General features: G+C 43.8%; 1 protein-coding gene across 3 annotated transcripts in view; it reads right to left on the bottom strand.

Annotated features, from left to right (window-relative positions):
* BAALC (BAALC binder of MAP3K1 and KLF4) overlaps positions 1–14,465 on the bottom strand; it is a 30,708-nt gene extending 16,243 nt beyond the window's left edge. For all 3 annotated transcript variants that reach the window (XM_079302985.1, XM_079302984.1, XM_079302983.1), the window contains exon 1: positions 14,176–14,465. In XM_079302985.1, coding sequence (XP_079159111.1) covers positions 14,176–14,338 — 163 coding nt within the window. In that variant the 5' untranslated portion in view covers positions 14,339–14,465. The remainder of the gene's footprint in view (positions 1–14,175) is intronic.
* Positions 14,466–16,686: the final 2,221 nt, after the last annotated feature.

The raw sequence follows: 16,686 nt of genomic DNA, 5'->3' as shown, positions 1-16,686 counted from the left end.
AGATATTCATGCCATCCTCACAGCAGGGGTTTGGTAAGTAATCTCCTTGGTCTTTCATGGCAGAGCCTCAGTTTACATCAGTGTTGTTAAATCCCTGTACCCATTTAAATGAATGGATTCAGTAATGCTGTTTTCATTCTCATCTCCTCTTTCATGGCACCCCTGCCAAAAGTCTGTGGGCCTCTTTGGGGCAGGGGGAACAGCAGATCTCATCTCAGAGCTCTGTCAAATACACATATTTTACTTTCAAATGAACTGGCAAGGCTACAATATTCTCAAGGCTCCATTCCCAAAACCTGGGCTTCTGGGTGATTATTCAATGCCATTAATGTGATGGTGAACGTTCCCCCTGGAATGGCTGTTTGGGGCTTGGAGGAATGTTGACAAGTGGCAGGTACTTCACTGCATGCAATCAGGTTTATTTGTGAGGAGCACACACAAGTTCACTCCCAGTGGCCACAGGGAGAACCCCCTGCAGCAGCCCCACTGCTCACAAATCCAAGTCCACCTTTCCAGCACAGTGTGCCTAAAAGAACTTGTCCTCCCATGGCAATGGTACTACCACCTTCCTCTTCACTTGCTGGGCTGCACAGGCACACTAAGTCTTGCCTTTCTTACCAGGCCAATAGGAATCCTTCAGGCTGGAGTTTGACAAATGCTTTTTTCAACAGCATCAGGGATAAAAAAGGGTTATTTTAGACTGAAATCAATCCTACACTTTATTCTTCCCCCAGTGACGCAGACTGGCACAACTTGGGAGGTAGCACAGGAATCACAACAACAGCTGAAAGCAGCTTAGGCTGGTGTGCTCTCCAATAAAACAAAACTAACACAGTAATTCTTAAATTTTCAGTGTGCTTTCATAAATTGTCAGGCAGCATCATCCCAATTTTGTAATGTAGGATATAGATATTTAAAATTGCAGTCAGAAAAAATTGCTCACAGTCTTGGAAGTGTATGTCCATTCAAAATGCTTAAATCATGTACCTCTAAACCTCCCCACACACATTTACACGGGGAGGGAGCTGTCTAAGAATGCTTAGAAAAGAATCATTTTAGTAAATAGCATGTTCATCACAGAGAAGTCAGTGAAAATGTAAAATACAGAAAAAAAATTTAAGACATTAGACTCATATTTCTTTTTTTCCCTGGTTTCTTTTATTATAATGACAACACTAATGATAACAAAACCAAGGACAAATATTGCATACATGCTGCTCTCGTTCTTCATACAGCCTGGTTACACCTAAGAATTCAAATTATTCTTAGTGACAATACCTTATAAAGAGGAAAAGAAATTTTTACTCTTAACTCTTTCTAACCAGATTTTTTAATGAATATTTTTGCATCATCTTTGTATAAAGATGATATGAAAAGGGGGAAATCACATAAGAAATTCAGTTTGTGAGAGTAAAACTGGTCTAAAAAGCAAAGTAGTGTCATGGATTGACACTGGCACAGAGAGAGGGAAGAGATCTAGGGGGGATCTAGATCTAGAATCTAGATCTAAATTCTAGATCAAAATTCTAGATCTAGAATTTTGTAGTTCTTAGATATCAGAACCACAGGAAACTTCTCAAACCACAGATAACACATAGGTAGGTCTGCCTGGATCTCCTGCACAGACTTCATCAAAAGAATAAATCTTAGTAAGGTTCAAGATGGCCTGAAAATGTCTGTGAATGAGAAAATCAGCAATGCTGCAGTAGCTAATGCTGTCAAGAGGTTTGGGCAGGGCATGAAGCCTTGTAGTAAGGAGACAAAGTTAATCTTAGCCAAAAGAATCAACTATTTGTGGAGAAAATTATTCCATGTGTGTTTGCCACAGTATTCTCTCATTCTGTTTTAAAGTAACAGGTAGTGACCAGCACAGGACATGAATTCTGACCCAAATTACTCTAGATCTGACCCAGTGAGAGCCTGTGCTCTCAGTTCTGTCATGGAATAACAAGCATGCATTTGTTTAAAGCAGGGAACTGTTATTAGATAGATTTTTACCCTTGAAACTGACTATGAGCAAACCAGCAGGGTTCAATTTTCTAATTCAGCAACATCCTTTTTTATTTACCAGGGCTGGCTGTTATCTCATGCATAATGCATCAGATGCTGGTTTAGAAAATGCCTGCCTAAAAAGATGCTGCACTGTAAAGATGGGCTCTGAGAAAGCTCAAAGGGGACAAATGAAAAATGTTATCACCACATACAGGTGCTGCCAGGGGAAATGTGTTTGCAAGTTTCTTGCACTTATTGCTACAGAGTGATAATAAGTACAGAAAGCACAGAAACATCTGTTTTCTCTGCCTATTTTCCTGATTTGAAACTCTATATTTTGGGGAAAGCCACTTATCTGCAGGCCTGAGGGCTGGTGCACACTTCTGCTGCAAAAACAAGACATAGCAAGGATCCAATTAAAAATGGAGTGGAGGCTGTGACAAAAGTCAGGTTTAAGTCATTTCCTCCAAAGCAGTAGCCTTAGGGATGAGGCCAGATGCTCAGGAAATATGCAATAGCTCTTTTACCTAACAAGAAGCAATTTAGAAACTTTCAGGCATAGCAGAGAGTGGGTTTGTGAGCTAGGATGAATGATCCAGATTTACAGGGGTGTGACCTGCTGCAGCAGGAAAATATTATCAGAAGCAATGTTTTGTATCAGCAAATACAATAATACAATAAATTTGTTTCCCAGAATTGGTTTATCTGAACTCTAATGTGACATGAATTTTAGACAGCAAAGCAAAATACAGCAAGCACATTAGCACTTTCCACACATTTTGGAGGTGTCTCCAAAGCTGTCTCCAGGCAGGCAGGGCTGAGCCATGCCCAGGCACAGCACTGGAGTGGGGAGGCAGCTGGGAGCTCTGTGCCTTCCTCCTTACTCACAGGAGGATGCTTAGTTGAAGAGAGCTCATCCTAAAGCACAAACTAACTCTCAAACCTTCGTATCACTTGCATGGCCTAACTTCACAAGTACATGCAGATGCTAAACCTTTGCATATTGGTATATTTCAATTTCAAATTGTGATACAGAATCACAGTATAACTGTCTTGTAAACAAATTTAACAGTGTTGCAACTATGTCTGTGAAATAAAGGTGAATATAAAATTTATATTTATTCTGAACAGGAAAATCATGTTGCAACACTCTCTAACAAATGTGATCATTTCAAAGCTCCAGACAAAGAGTTCTACATGGCAAATAGACTCCAGAAGATGAATTAAAGGGAATTAGCCTGATCATCAAGGGAAGATACAAAAGGTAAACTTGAGAGAATTGTAATCATGGTGCTACGTAAGAACTTAATGTCAGAAAGACAACAGAGTTTAATGCATAAAGGTACACATTTTGGTAACTGGAACAACATATAAAAACCAAATTTTCACTCTATTTTGGAATAAGCACCAGCAAAATTTCAGCAGACTTTGACAGCTGAGTACATCTTTTGCCTGGGAAAATAATGACACAGAGTGGATTAAGCAACTAAACAGAGCCATACGATGTGCCAGAAACAGATCACTCCTTCCTCCAAGCTGAAAAACTAACACACAAATAGCAAAGTTCTGAAGTGCTTTTCATAGCACTGGATTTTAGAAGGACAGAGGGTGGGGGTATTTGCTTTTCCACATGCAAATACACTGGCTGTGCTTCAGTAAAGCCCATGAAAAATACATGTTAAAATGTATACACTCCATACACAGTTCCTTATATCATGGGTGCAAATTATGGCAAATCAGCCTGTTTTCCAAAAGTGCTGGCTTTTGGCTCAGCTCCTGTCTAAACCCATCCTTAAAATGCCAAGGAAGTTCTCCTTAGAGGAGAGCACTGTGTGAGATGGAAAACAAGCAGCAGGCAGCTCTCAGCCACCCTTCCCACAGCAGCACCACCCTGTTCTCACCAGTGGCTTACAGCTGTAGGTGTTCACATGCTCCTTCCCCTCCCTTAACCTGGGCTTGCTTTCCTCTTTGGGATGTGGTGATAAAACATCTCTCATTATGATCTAGACTAATTTCCAACAAAGACATGGAAAGCATTACTATCATTCATATTACCTAGCTAATCACACATGGAATTTTAAGATGAGCAAAATGCATCATTTCAATTAATCACACTGAGAAGCAGCAAAGATATTTAGGCAGACTAAATATAAATCCTCATGAAAAGCATTTAAAGTTACATGAAATGTGAGCTGAAATGGTTCTTCAGTTTTGCCTACCAAGGTTCAACATCTGGACTTGAAGTTAAACATTCCAAGTAGTACACTGCACAGTTATTTTACAAGTGATTGACTACTGGGATAATTTACAAAGGCTTAGGCAAAATGTCAGCCACTGGAAAGCTGCAAATTCAGTCTCAATGTCCCAAAGCTATGCTCTTGTGGGAATTAACTTAGGGAAGTCTAGTGGGCTGCATGGCATTCCCAGCTCACAGTCCATGAACATACAGAAAGGTTCTGCTGACTTAACTGGTTCACAGTGTGACTGTGATCATGAAGTGCTTTGGCTTTAAGGTATCTGTATGCATGTGAAAAAGTCATCACTCACATTTAGTGTTCACCCTAAAATGAAAGCAGTAACTACCTGAAAACTTTATGCCATCAGCCATCAACCATCTTCTAAATAAATCCATTGTATTTTCTCCCTCTTCTCCACACACAGTGTAAACACTCAGAAAGCACTCAGGCACCAGCATTGTGCAAATGTCAGATATTCATGCTTTTAGGACTGCAAGTGCTTGAAACAATTCTGATCGCCCACTTGGGGAAGGCTAACAGTTTACAAAAATGAAAATTGCAACATGAGGACAATATCCAGACAAAATGTACCAAGACAGAAACACAACCATATACACTGCTAGGAAACTGGTAAAAAAATCTGCAATCAAAATATTTCAGGCAGCCAATAAAGAAAGGGCTGTTTTTTTTCTCTTCAGTAACTAGTATGTATCTGAACCATGTAACCTAAATGTCTCATCTTTTAGGAGGAACAAGGCTCAACATTGCTTTGTTTTAATCAGCTGCTTAAAATGTTAGGCTCAGCTAAGCAATGCAGAGGGGCTCAGTGAATTTAGGAAAACCTGAAAATGCAAAGTCCTGCCTGACTCCTTCATCTACCTCTTTGACTTACTTTCAGCCTGTATTTTTCCTAAACAGAGCAGAAGAGGCATTGTGACAGTCTAGGGAAGCAGACTGGTATTTTGTTTTCTAATGTATTAATCAGAAGATAAAATTGCCTTGCTGCATTATTTCTTTGCACAGAGCAAAGGACAAAGCCACTTGTTTCATGTGAGACACCTGCTGAAAAATGTGTGCACTCACCACACAGCCAGAGAGACCTGGTCCTGTAATCCAGTAAAAAGAGGCTGCTTAGTGCAGATCAAAGAGAAAGCCTTACAATAAACTGCTGGCTTTGACCATTCTGTTCCTGTGTTTTAACTATTACAGGTTTGATTAAAGATAAAACCCAACTTTCAGTCCCAGATTTCTTTTAACTGCAATCTGCTTTAAACTTCAGGAACATCTGAGTGCAAAAAAGTTGGAACTAGCAATATCAGTTCTGTTTCTATGAAAATATATACTTCTAGAGCTGACTACAATTAAAAAAAGGACAGAGATTTCTGTAAATTCAATGATGACTTACTGCAATATGTGCTTAATGTGGAAATTTTGGAAATTTTAATTTTAAGCAACAAGGTAAATGCACTCTGAACTGTGTTTCCTGTGTGCAACACTTTGCACTTCAGCTTTGAGATTGGCATGAGTCTTTGCTTAAAACTAATTCAATTTTTAACTGCTTGCTGTGAATTCTACATTACCAAACTGGAAAGTGCAGGTTTAGAACTGTCTGGAAAGTGTAAATGCATTCCCAAGGAAAAGAAAAACAAATTTGAAATGTCCTGAATCATGATATAAAGGCTGGGATGGGGGAAAGAGTGCTATTTCCACAAGAAGAGTGATTTTGCAGAGAAATTTTCTTCTCACCATCTTGCAGGCAGGATCTGCCATTGACAAAACCACCACTCAGCTTTCTTGCTCAAACTCTTTCAGACATTCTCCCCCTCCCACCATCCCTCCTCCCCACCACCTGCTGCAAAAAACCAGAGTAAAACCTCTTCTTTTAGCTAATGACAGATCTTTGGCTCTCACTAACTAAGAATATTTTTGCCTTTAAAGATTTCAATACTGCAAAAAAGAGGGGTTTTTTTCCACAGGGAAATCATTTGGAAAGATGGTTCCAATTCATCTCTCCTGTAAATCAGCTCTATTGATGCTCAACTGCCTTTCTGCCTTCTGGTACTGTGGCAGCTGGGAAAGCCTTTCATGTAATTCAAGTACATGAATTTTTTAGCAAATTTACTTTATCACTTGGTAAGTTATTATACTGGAGTAAACTGTGGATGAGCAATCCCAGCAGGTCTGCTTTAGACTGTAGGAAGGGTTTATATCAAGCTTGTTGGCCACTAACAGAATGGATACTGATCAAAGCCTGAGAGGTTTTGTGGAGATTATCACGGTTTGGGTTGGCTGATGTTACAACTTTTGCAGTGTTTTGAGAAAATCCCAGAGGCACAAAGTGCAATGAAGAGGCTGCTGGGGAAGGAGGAAACATCTGGAGATCCTGTCCAGCCCCTGCCCTCCCTTCCTGTCACAGGGGTGAGAGGTGGCTGCTCCCACCTGAAACATGAGGACCAGCCAGGTGGCTTCATGCAGTATCTGAACCACCTACTCTCAAACAAGACTGACGTTTTTCCAGCAGTTGGGTCTGATACATCTCACAGAATAGCAAGCTGAAGGGTCATAATAGAAGAAAACTTCTCATCTTTCAATTATCTTTGACATTTAAGTTCTGCTATCTATGGATGCATCCTTTTATTTATGGCAGTGGATATTTATTAAAAAAACCAATTAATTTAAAAATACTTCCAGAGGTGGTGGAGTAGATTGCTTAGCAAGATATGATGGGCCAAATAAGTATCAGTGCCATTTTTTAACAAAAATGTGAAATTAAAGCAGTATTGCACTACCAAATGGCAGCAAAGGTGAAAATGTAAAAATGTGAAAATGGAAGAATTAATAGCTAGGGTCATTACAAAAAGTTGTATTTATCATCTGAGTCTGATTTTTTCTAATAATTTCAATAATTGTGGTGCAATAAATACTGATTTAGGCCAATACTGTAATCCTTGATCTGCTTCTATGCTGAGCAAACCCCAAGTGTGTGATGTACTGGGTTTGCATGGCCTGGGTTTTGGTAGCAGGGAGGCCACAGAGGTGGCTTCTCTGAGAAGCTGCTGGAAGCTTCCTCCACATCTGGCAGAGCCAATGCCTGATGGCTCTGAGGATGGACGTGGCACCGGGTCAATTAGAAATGGGAAGTTTTGGGAAGACTGTTGCCCATGGGATGGACTCATGTTGCAGTTTCTTGTGAGATGGACTCACACTGCTGCAGTTCAGTTTCTTGTGAGATGGACTCACACTGCTGCAGTTCACAGAGAGCTGTTGCATTGTTGTGCAATGGACTCACATTGGAGAAGTTCATGGAGAGCTGTCTCCTGTGACAGGGACCCCACGGTGCAGCAGGGGAAGGACTCCTCTCCCTGAGCAGCAGGAGAAGCCTTGGGTGATGAACTGACCACAGCCCCCATTCCTTGCCTCCTTGAGCCACTGGGGGAAGAGGTAGAGCTGGGTAGAAGGTGTTTTTAAGGGCTTATTTTACTTCTCATTACCCTGGTCTGATTTTTTTAGTGCAGTAAATTCTCCTCATATCATTAAATTAAGACTGCTTTGCCAGTGGCAGTATTTAATGAATGATTTCTGTCCCCATTCTTATCTCAACCCATGAACCCTTCATTAACTTTTCTCTCCTCTGCCCAGCTGTGGAGGGGAGTGACTGAGTGTTTTGGTGGGTGCCTGACATCTGGCCCAGGTCAACCCACAACAACGTGTTGAATGGGAAATGTTAAAGGTACTGCTCTCACGTATTCTCACTCCTCTCTCCAGCTGCTCTTCTGCAGGTTCCATGGGATGTGGGGAAAGCTTCTAGCAGCTTCTCACAGAAACCAACCCTGTAGCCTGCTCTCACTACAAAACATTGCCAAACACAGTACACTATTGTACCCAAGGTCTGGGCTAAGATGGAAAGGGAATTTCTGCAATATGCCTACAGTCCAGGAAGAGCAGCATTTATTCACTTTTTCTGTAATTCTGAACTGCAATAAGGCTAGCTCCTGAAAATATCACATCAGAATAACTATTGTAGCTGTTTATTAAACATACCAGATTTTAAAACAGCCCATTAATAAAAGAACATACAGGCATAAGAACACAAAGACATCCTGATATACCCATGTAACACACTGATCTCTCTTTACCTCTTGACCTAAACCAGATGGTTTATTAAATATTTTTCTGCAGTCTAATCCACAAAAAACACTCTGCTGCACAGGGTTCTTAATTCCCAACCTGGTGCTTGCACATTTATTCCCTTAAGCCCTTGACTTTGTGCACACCTGGAGAGGAGGGCGCGGGTGACGCAGCGCGGTCCGAGCCAGCACCGCCTGTTGTCACGGCAACTGGGGCTCGCACATCCCAGCCCCGGCACTGCTCTGCTGCAAACCAGGCACAGCTGCCCGTCCAAAACCAGGCACAGCTGCCTGTCCAAAACCAGGCACAGCTGCCCGTCCAAAACCAGGCACAGCTGCCCGTCCAAAACCAGGCACAGCTGCCTGTCCAAAACCAGGCACAGCTGCCCGTCCAAAACCAGGCACAGCTGCCCGTCCAAAACCATGCACAGCTGGCTGTCCAAAACCAGGCACAGCTGCCCGTCCAAAACCAGGCACAGCTGGCTGTCCAAAACCAGGCACAGCTGGCTGTCCAAAACCATGCACAGCTGCCCGTCCAAAACCAGGCACAGCTGCCTGTCCAAAACGAGGCACAGCTGCCTGTCCAAAACCAGGCACAGCTGCCCGTCCAAAACCAGGCAAAACCATGCACAGCTGGCTGTCCAAAACCATGCACAGCTGCCTGTCCAAAACCAGGCACAGCTGACTGTCCAAAACCAGGCACAGCTGACTGTCCAAAACCATGCACAGCTGCCCGTCCAAAACCAGGCACAGCTGCCTGTCCAAAACCATGCACAGCTGCCCGTCCAAAACCAGGCACAGCTGCCTGTCCAAAACCATGCACAGCTGCCCGTCCAAAACCAGGCACAGCTGCCTGTCCAAAACCATGCACAGCTGCCCGTCCAAAACCAGGCACAGCTGCCTGTCCAAAACCATGCACAGCTGCCCGTCCAAAACCAGGCACAGCTGCCCGTCCAGAACCAGGCACAGCTGCCTGTCCAAAACTTCTCTGCAGAAGGTCACTTCTGCAATGCCACATTCTGCATGCTGAGTCTCAACCAAAGCCTAGCTTACACCATGAGCCTGGTCTATAAAACATCCCAGAGTTTGAGCACTGAAAACACTGGAGCAGCAGCAGGAGCCAGGCATTTAGCCTGAGAGCAGAACAAGGATCATTCACAAACACACAAGCACATTAGGGCAATTAGGCAAGAGAAACTGTTAGCCAGCCGGGTTGTCAGACAGTGATAAAATTTCTCCTGTATTCCTCTGATTTTCTCTATTTATTTTACAAAGGGCTTGATTGCCCTCCCATTTCAGAGCTATTCTGCAAATGTCTTCACTGATCCTAAATTGCAGGTATCATTCCTGGCAGACCACTTACTGCAGTTATGTTTGCTGATGCCATGAGCAAGTTTTCCTTCTGAGTACATCACGTGAGTCTGTGTGGAATATGGATAATGTTTTCTGTAATATGCTTCAGGGGAAAAATGACTTCACTAAGGAAAAAGTGCTAAGTTCAAAGAATAAAAAGCAAATTTTTTTAGCTGATACTGTGGGTCACAAAATGATAAAAAATCAACAAATATTTTATTAGTTGAGGAAAATGAATGTCAGTCCTGAGGCAATCAATATTCAACTTTTCCATTCTGATAGAAGAGAATTATTTTTTACTTGGTTGCAACAACATTTAAAAATTAATTACTTTTATTTGCATTACAGAAACAATCCCTGTTAAAGACTGGGGTCTTACTGTACTGGTTGCTGGGGGAAAACAGTAAGAAAAGATCCTGTCCGAAGACACTTGCAGCCCATGTGGTAAATTGATTGTAAAGTCTCTCTGACCACAAGACAATGTGCCATATCCACTCTGAGGCACTTTCAGGTATAATAAAGAAAAAATAATTGGATACAGCAGCTGACTTAGTCAGTGAAAATAGAAAGAAGAGGCAATAAGATGGCTTTAAACCTCCTTTAAAACAAGCAAAATTTAAATTTTTGTTGGAGTTGATATTGAATGTGTTTATAGAGTACTTTTAGAGTCCAGGTTTCTACTAGTAAATTGTACATCTTAAATTTCTAGAATATACATATACATATTCATATACATATTCATATACATATACATATACATTTCAGCAAGTTATCCCAACATAATATAACAGGTTGTGCAAACATGTTCCAGAATACTTGACAATTTTTGTGTGCTCTTTGCGAATTCAACTTTTTCCCATGGTTTGCATGTAACCTGTGGTGTTTGCCCTGGAGACTCATCAGATTATTACTTCCTCTGAAAGTCATTACTTTGCTAACATTTCCACTTAGTTGAATCAGACCCTCTAAAAAGAAAGCAATTTGTGCAAGGAGCTGCAAGGATCAAGGAACGGTTACTAAGCAGAAATGCAGTCTATTATTTCCCCCAGCTGTAGCCTATGCAGTAGCTCAGTCCTGTGAAAAGTTCTTTGCTCACACAGCAATGGATGTTCTTCCAAGAAATTGCTTTATTGTAAGGGTTCACTGTGATTCTTTCCTTTTTTCTCCCTCACAGAAGCCATTCACCCTGTGAACAGTACGTACTTACCTCCCAGAAAACACCTTTCAATTCCAGCACCTGCAGTACTTCATGAAGTTATTTATTACTTTTCTGTTCCTCTTCATCCATGTCTGTTTGCCCTGTTCCTCATTGCCAAAACCTCAGCAGTGTACTGCAACACTATTAAGTTGCATAATATACATTACTATATAAGTTACAACCACCTATATTTGTCTGTTGGTGACTTCTCATGACCTAAGTTACTTCTTATGAACATAACACTATCTCCCTTATTTTAGGTATGTTATACCAACTAATACTATCCTAAATGTCTTCCTGTAAAAAACAGAGAGAATACAATACATTTTATAAAAAGGGATGTAAAAAAGTCAAGTAGGGAAATTAACAAATAGTCTAAGAAGGGGTCGATAGAAATTGAAAAAATAGAAAAGCAAATGAGAAATTTTTAAAACCTCAATACTTCCCTTTTAATTTAATTATATTTAAACTTTGAAAATGTTGTGGTAAAGGTACAAACATTTGGCTACAGAAATACATATAGTTCCAATGAGAGTAGGCACAGAAAGCTAAATGTACTGGCTGAAAAAAAGAGAAGCATATGATGAAATTTGTGGTGGTATGAAAGATTAACATATGATAGCTATTAGCCCACTCCTTGTTGATACACTCACTGATATTGTATACACAGCATTCTTTCATCCCTGAGTGATTTACTCCTCTTTACATTTTGATGTCCAGTTCTGGCTTTTTTTCTACAACTGAGATGTTGACCATTACTGTAATCTCTTACTGCTTTTGTCTTTTCCCAAAATATTTCTTTCATCCTATCTCTACATCTCTCTCTTTTCACAGGTTTCCAGCCATTTATTCCAAATTAAAAACACAAAGAAGAACTTCATCCTCTTTCCCCATCCTCGTTTGGCTGGTGCCCCCTTCCCTGGCTGCCTCCTCCCTTTCTGTGTCCCAGTTACAGTGCCTTCCTACCTTGACTTGTGTCAGTGTCATCTCCCACTTCCCCATCTCTCCCATCCTGCTCTTGTCCTGTCCCTTACTCCTCCTTTTTGTCCCTCACTCTTAGCTAGTTTTCAGTTCTCAAAATAAGGACATGTTTTCCTCTTCATGTCTTAAACCCATACTTGACCTCTTTTACCCCTCCAATTCTCCTTCCTCTCCCTTTCATCTGTAAATTCACTTTAAGTGCTGTTTCTAGTCCCTGGAGTACCTCTGCTTATCCCTACTCCTTCCCCACATCAAACCTTACCCTACAACAGCTCTCCATGAAGTACTTTATGAATTTTGAGGCACTGATTGGGAGCAGTGTGTGTTCCTCAGGTTCCTCAAACTGCTGCCACCACAGCTCTGTTCAAGAGTGAATCTTGCCCTGAAATCCTACTCTGTCCTTTACTCATCGTTTTCCTTCTAATTTCTTCTGCAAGGTTTTCTTGTAAAGCTTTTCATGCCCTCATCAGTCTCTATTGTTCTCCTTATCTCTGGTATTCTCGTCTCTGAACAAAGTCAATTATCACATGCTGCTACGAAGAATATTTACTGCTCTACCTTTTTATTACCTCCTATTCAGAGTCAGATCTTGGACTATTTAGCTTCTGTTTATGATGTTTAGGCACCAACTCACAGTAAACATGGCTAAGATAATGTTAAGTGTGGGTAAAAAGGTGATACTCTATTAAGCTTTCACTGGTGGAGACAACACTGTTACCTGTCATTTGAACTTACTGACCAGCATCATCTTGAACCTCTTTAAATTCCTTATCTAGTCTTCTTATATGATATTTCATAGACCCATTCACCTTAAATTTCTCATAATTTCCCATGTGACTACTACAGAGTCTTTTCTTTAGCCTTTAGGAGTACAACATAGACCCTTTGAGAATTCTCTCTCCCTATCACATTTTGATCAGCACAGAGTTGTGGTCTCTTTTCCAGCTGGCCTATGATGCCCACCTTTGTGAATTTTCACTCTGCACTTCCTTCCTGGTGTTTTGTTGCTTTCTACAGAAGTCTGTAAAGCCACATCTTTCCATCTGAACCTGCCTGTAGGCATTTACTGTTTATATGGAAATTATAACCTATTCTGGGCAGCAGCCATTTATACAATATCCAGAACAATTAATTTCTGGACATAGGTTGAGATTTCTAGATACTGCTGCAATACACAATAAGTCTTAAAACATTTTAAACTTCTCATCAGATCAGAGCTCCTCAATCCCTTTCCCATATCTGCCACTTTTGTAACACCTCAGGTGCACAACTAGGGACGTAGCATAGTGACAAGAACTGGGAAACTCAAACTTGCAGGTCTGCTCTAGTGCAGCCCACCTTTTGGTCAACCTTCTGTGTATATCAGAAGGCATCAGAGGTAGTGGGGAAGAAAGCTGCCTCTTCCCTAATTTCAAGGTATTTTCTAAATTACTTGTCTTGCAAAAGAAGAAGCCATGTCCTCCACAGCAAGAGCCCCAAGGACCGAGTTCTCTTTCCTCCTGATAACATCGTTCCGCAGTTGACGGCGCCTATAGCCGAGCAGCGCCGTCATCGGGCTCCAGAGCCCGAGCCAGGGCTGGCAGCCCCGAGCCCGGAGCGCGCCGGGGCCGCCCCCGACACGGCCTGATCCCGACACGGCTCGGTCCCGACACGGCCTGATCCCGACACTGCCCGGTCCCGACACTGCCCGGTCCCGACACGGCTCGGTCCCGACACTGCCCGCTCCCGACACGGCCTGATCCCGACACTGCCCGGTCCCGGGGGCCGCCCCCGGCGCTTCCCGGTCCCGACACTGCCCGGTCCCGGCGGGACTGGCCGCTCAGGGCAGACGAGCGCTCCGAGCCCCCGAGGTTTCACCGCAGCCTTGCCCGCCTGCATTTCTTAGGGGGGCCGAAGCCCCGGAATACCGAAGCAGGAAAACGAGAGGATCGGCGCACACTCCCCGTGCACACACAGCGAGCGGGTGTAGGGGCACACACAGCGTGTGTAGGTGCACATACAGTGTGTGTAGGTGCACATGCAGTGTGTGTATGTGTAGGGGCACGTATAGTGTGTGTAGGGACCCATACAGTGTGTGTAAGCGCACACCGCATGTGTAGTTGCACATACAGTGTGTCTAGGGGCACACACAGTGTGTCTAAGTGCTCATGCAGCGTATGTAGGTGCACACACAGGGTGTGTAGGGGCACACACAGGGTGTAGGGGCCATGCAATGTGTCTAGAGGCCCATAGGATGTGTGTCGCAGCCGCTCCCTCCCGCGGTGCCGCCCGCCTCTCCCGCACTCACCGGGGCGGGGGCCGCTCTGCTCCCGGCCGGGGCCCTCGGCGCTGCCCTCCTGCGGCGGGCTCTCCGAGTCCGTGTTGGTCAGCCAGGTGGACTCGGTCTCCCGGGTCCAGCTCTCGTAGTAGCGGGGCTCGATAGCGTCGGCGCGGCTGCCGCCGCAGCCCATGGTGCCGCCCCGCTCACAGCCGCCGCCCGGGCTCCATCGCCCCGGGCACGGCCGCCCGCCGGCCCGCTCACGCTGCCGGCCCCATCCCCGCCCGCCCAGCTCTCCCCGGCTCCCCTCGCCCTTCTACCCCTTCTGCCCGGCTTTATTATCTCCGCTGCCCCCCCACCCCGGCTCCCGGCTGTCCCCTCCCCTTCTCCTCCCGCAGCTCCGCTCCCTCCCCTCCCGTTCTCTCCGCTCTCCCATCCCACCGCCTCCCGGCTGGTCCCCGATCTTTCCCCGTCCGCGGGGATCGCTGCCTCGCCGCGGCGCTGGCTCTGCCCTGCCGAGCCCCTCCGGCTGCCCAGCCGGGGCAGACACAGGGCGGGCGGGCAGCAGCTCCCACCTCCCCGGGCTGGGGTCTGCACGGACAGGATTTACACGGCTGGCACCGCACAGCAGCCCCCAGCTCGTGTGCTGCGACTGGATCTCGTGCTCTGTTTCACTAAGCCACCTGTCCCTTCCCTGCTTTAGCCGGGAGAGCCCTGCTCCCACTTTGGCGTTGCAGTTTGCTGCTGTGTAATTGGGAACTGAAGGTGCAATACTGAATGCTCAACTCCAGAGATACTTCCACTCTTTCCTCTTGAATATTCATTTTGGGAAACAACCAAGAACATGAGACTCCTGCAAAACAGACTATAATTTAAATTTATGCTTGGCTAACCTAAGTGACAGACAGAGATTCTGCACTGAGTCCTGTTGAAGGTGGTTGCAGTTTATATTGCAAGAGCTGCTTCACGAGGTCCTTGCAGGGGTGGAACCAGCCCCATGAATATTAGGCACTGTGGAAACATATCCTGAGGGAGAGACTTTATCCCAGGTAAATGTTTCTCTCCTGGAATAATTTTGCAGTAGAGAATCAGGAATGACTCTTTCCCTTATGACAACCTACAGACCAATACAGAAGTCATGTTCCACACTTCATGCCATTACACAGTATGGCTGTCAGCTAAAAAAGGATTTGTCACTGAAATCCCAAACCAAGCTGTCCAGTGTTATGGGAGCTGCAAGCAGGAACACAAAGTCTCCGTAGTAAAGCTCTTGTCCCTAAGGCTGGCTCAAGATCTTTACAAGGATCCCACAGGCCTTAGTTTTGCATTCCACAGTAGGTTCTATGTTCTTGTTCTGACGGGATTCAGAACAGAGACTGCTGAGCCTCCAAATCACCCCTTGTGCTTGCCAAAACAGGTGACCACTGAGGGCTTTCTAAGCAGCTTCCCAGCCAGATACTGACTCACAGCAATCTTTCCTTCTGACTGAGGTCTGCTGAGATCCCTTACCCACGTGGGTGCTGCCGACAGCTCTTGTCCCTGTACTTGTGCTACCAAAGTCCCAGGGTGAGTGGGGCAGTGATCTGACCTGCATTTTCCATCACTGTGGTAATGTTTTGGTAGATTAAAAATACTTTATAACCAGAGAGTTTCAAAAGTGATTACATTTCAATCAAACGGCTCCCCAGGGCAATGGGATATAACGGTGTCTGAAGCCAATAAAGAAGCCTAACACACATCACCCTCCCCAGAGCTGTGTGCCCTAGGTGAGCATAGGGCATGGCCCAGGAAAAGCTGCCAGACATCCCTGAGTCTTCAAATGAGAACATGAACACATCAGTGTCTCACATGGCAACTGTGCAAAACTTTCTACACCAAGAGAGCCAAATGAAGAACACAGTGGAGCAGAACTTGGGGGAGCCTTTGTATTTTGTTTCATTTTAACTTAAAAGTTTAAGGGGCTCTGGCAGGCTGCTGCCTGCTGGCATGTGTGCTTTCACATCATTTTGATTTCAGTTCTAGCTGTACTTGCAGGAACTTTTTCTTCCAACACTTATTTTTCCTAGCACAGTTTTCAAACCCTTGAAAAGGAACCAACAAAAGGCCTCTTTTTCTTTCCTGCTATTACCACCACCACTAGAGAGGAACTGGACCATAAATGTGCAGTGGTGTCTTAAAGCACTATATTGAACCACATTCATTTTCCTTGCACTAGTATTTCACCTAATATTTCAAATTTTCACTTTTGGTGGAACATTGAGAAAATTGCTGCAGAAAAACAATAATATAACTATCACAGATTTAATGTTTAAGCTTCTGGTGTCATTTTGATTTTGAATTTTAAAATGTATACTTTCAAATACAATTTTTTTGTATAACTAAAACAAAATGTTTACTAGATCTAGTAAGTAAATTATTTAGTTTTGTCTTCATCAGCTCCTAGTGGAACGGAGAACCACTTTTTGAGACAGGAATTTTTTTTCCCACAGGTAAAGGAAGTTTTATTCTCTGGTGTGCTTGAAATAAATGTAACAGACTAGG

The sequence above is a fragment of the Erithacus rubecula genome (assembly GCF_903797595.1).
Source record: "Erithacus rubecula genome assembly, chromosome: 3".
Classification (NCBI taxonomy): domain Eukaryota; kingdom Metazoa; phylum Chordata; class Aves; order Passeriformes; family Muscicapidae; genus Erithacus; species Erithacus rubecula.
This window is presented reverse-complemented; position numbering and strand designations above follow the sequence as displayed.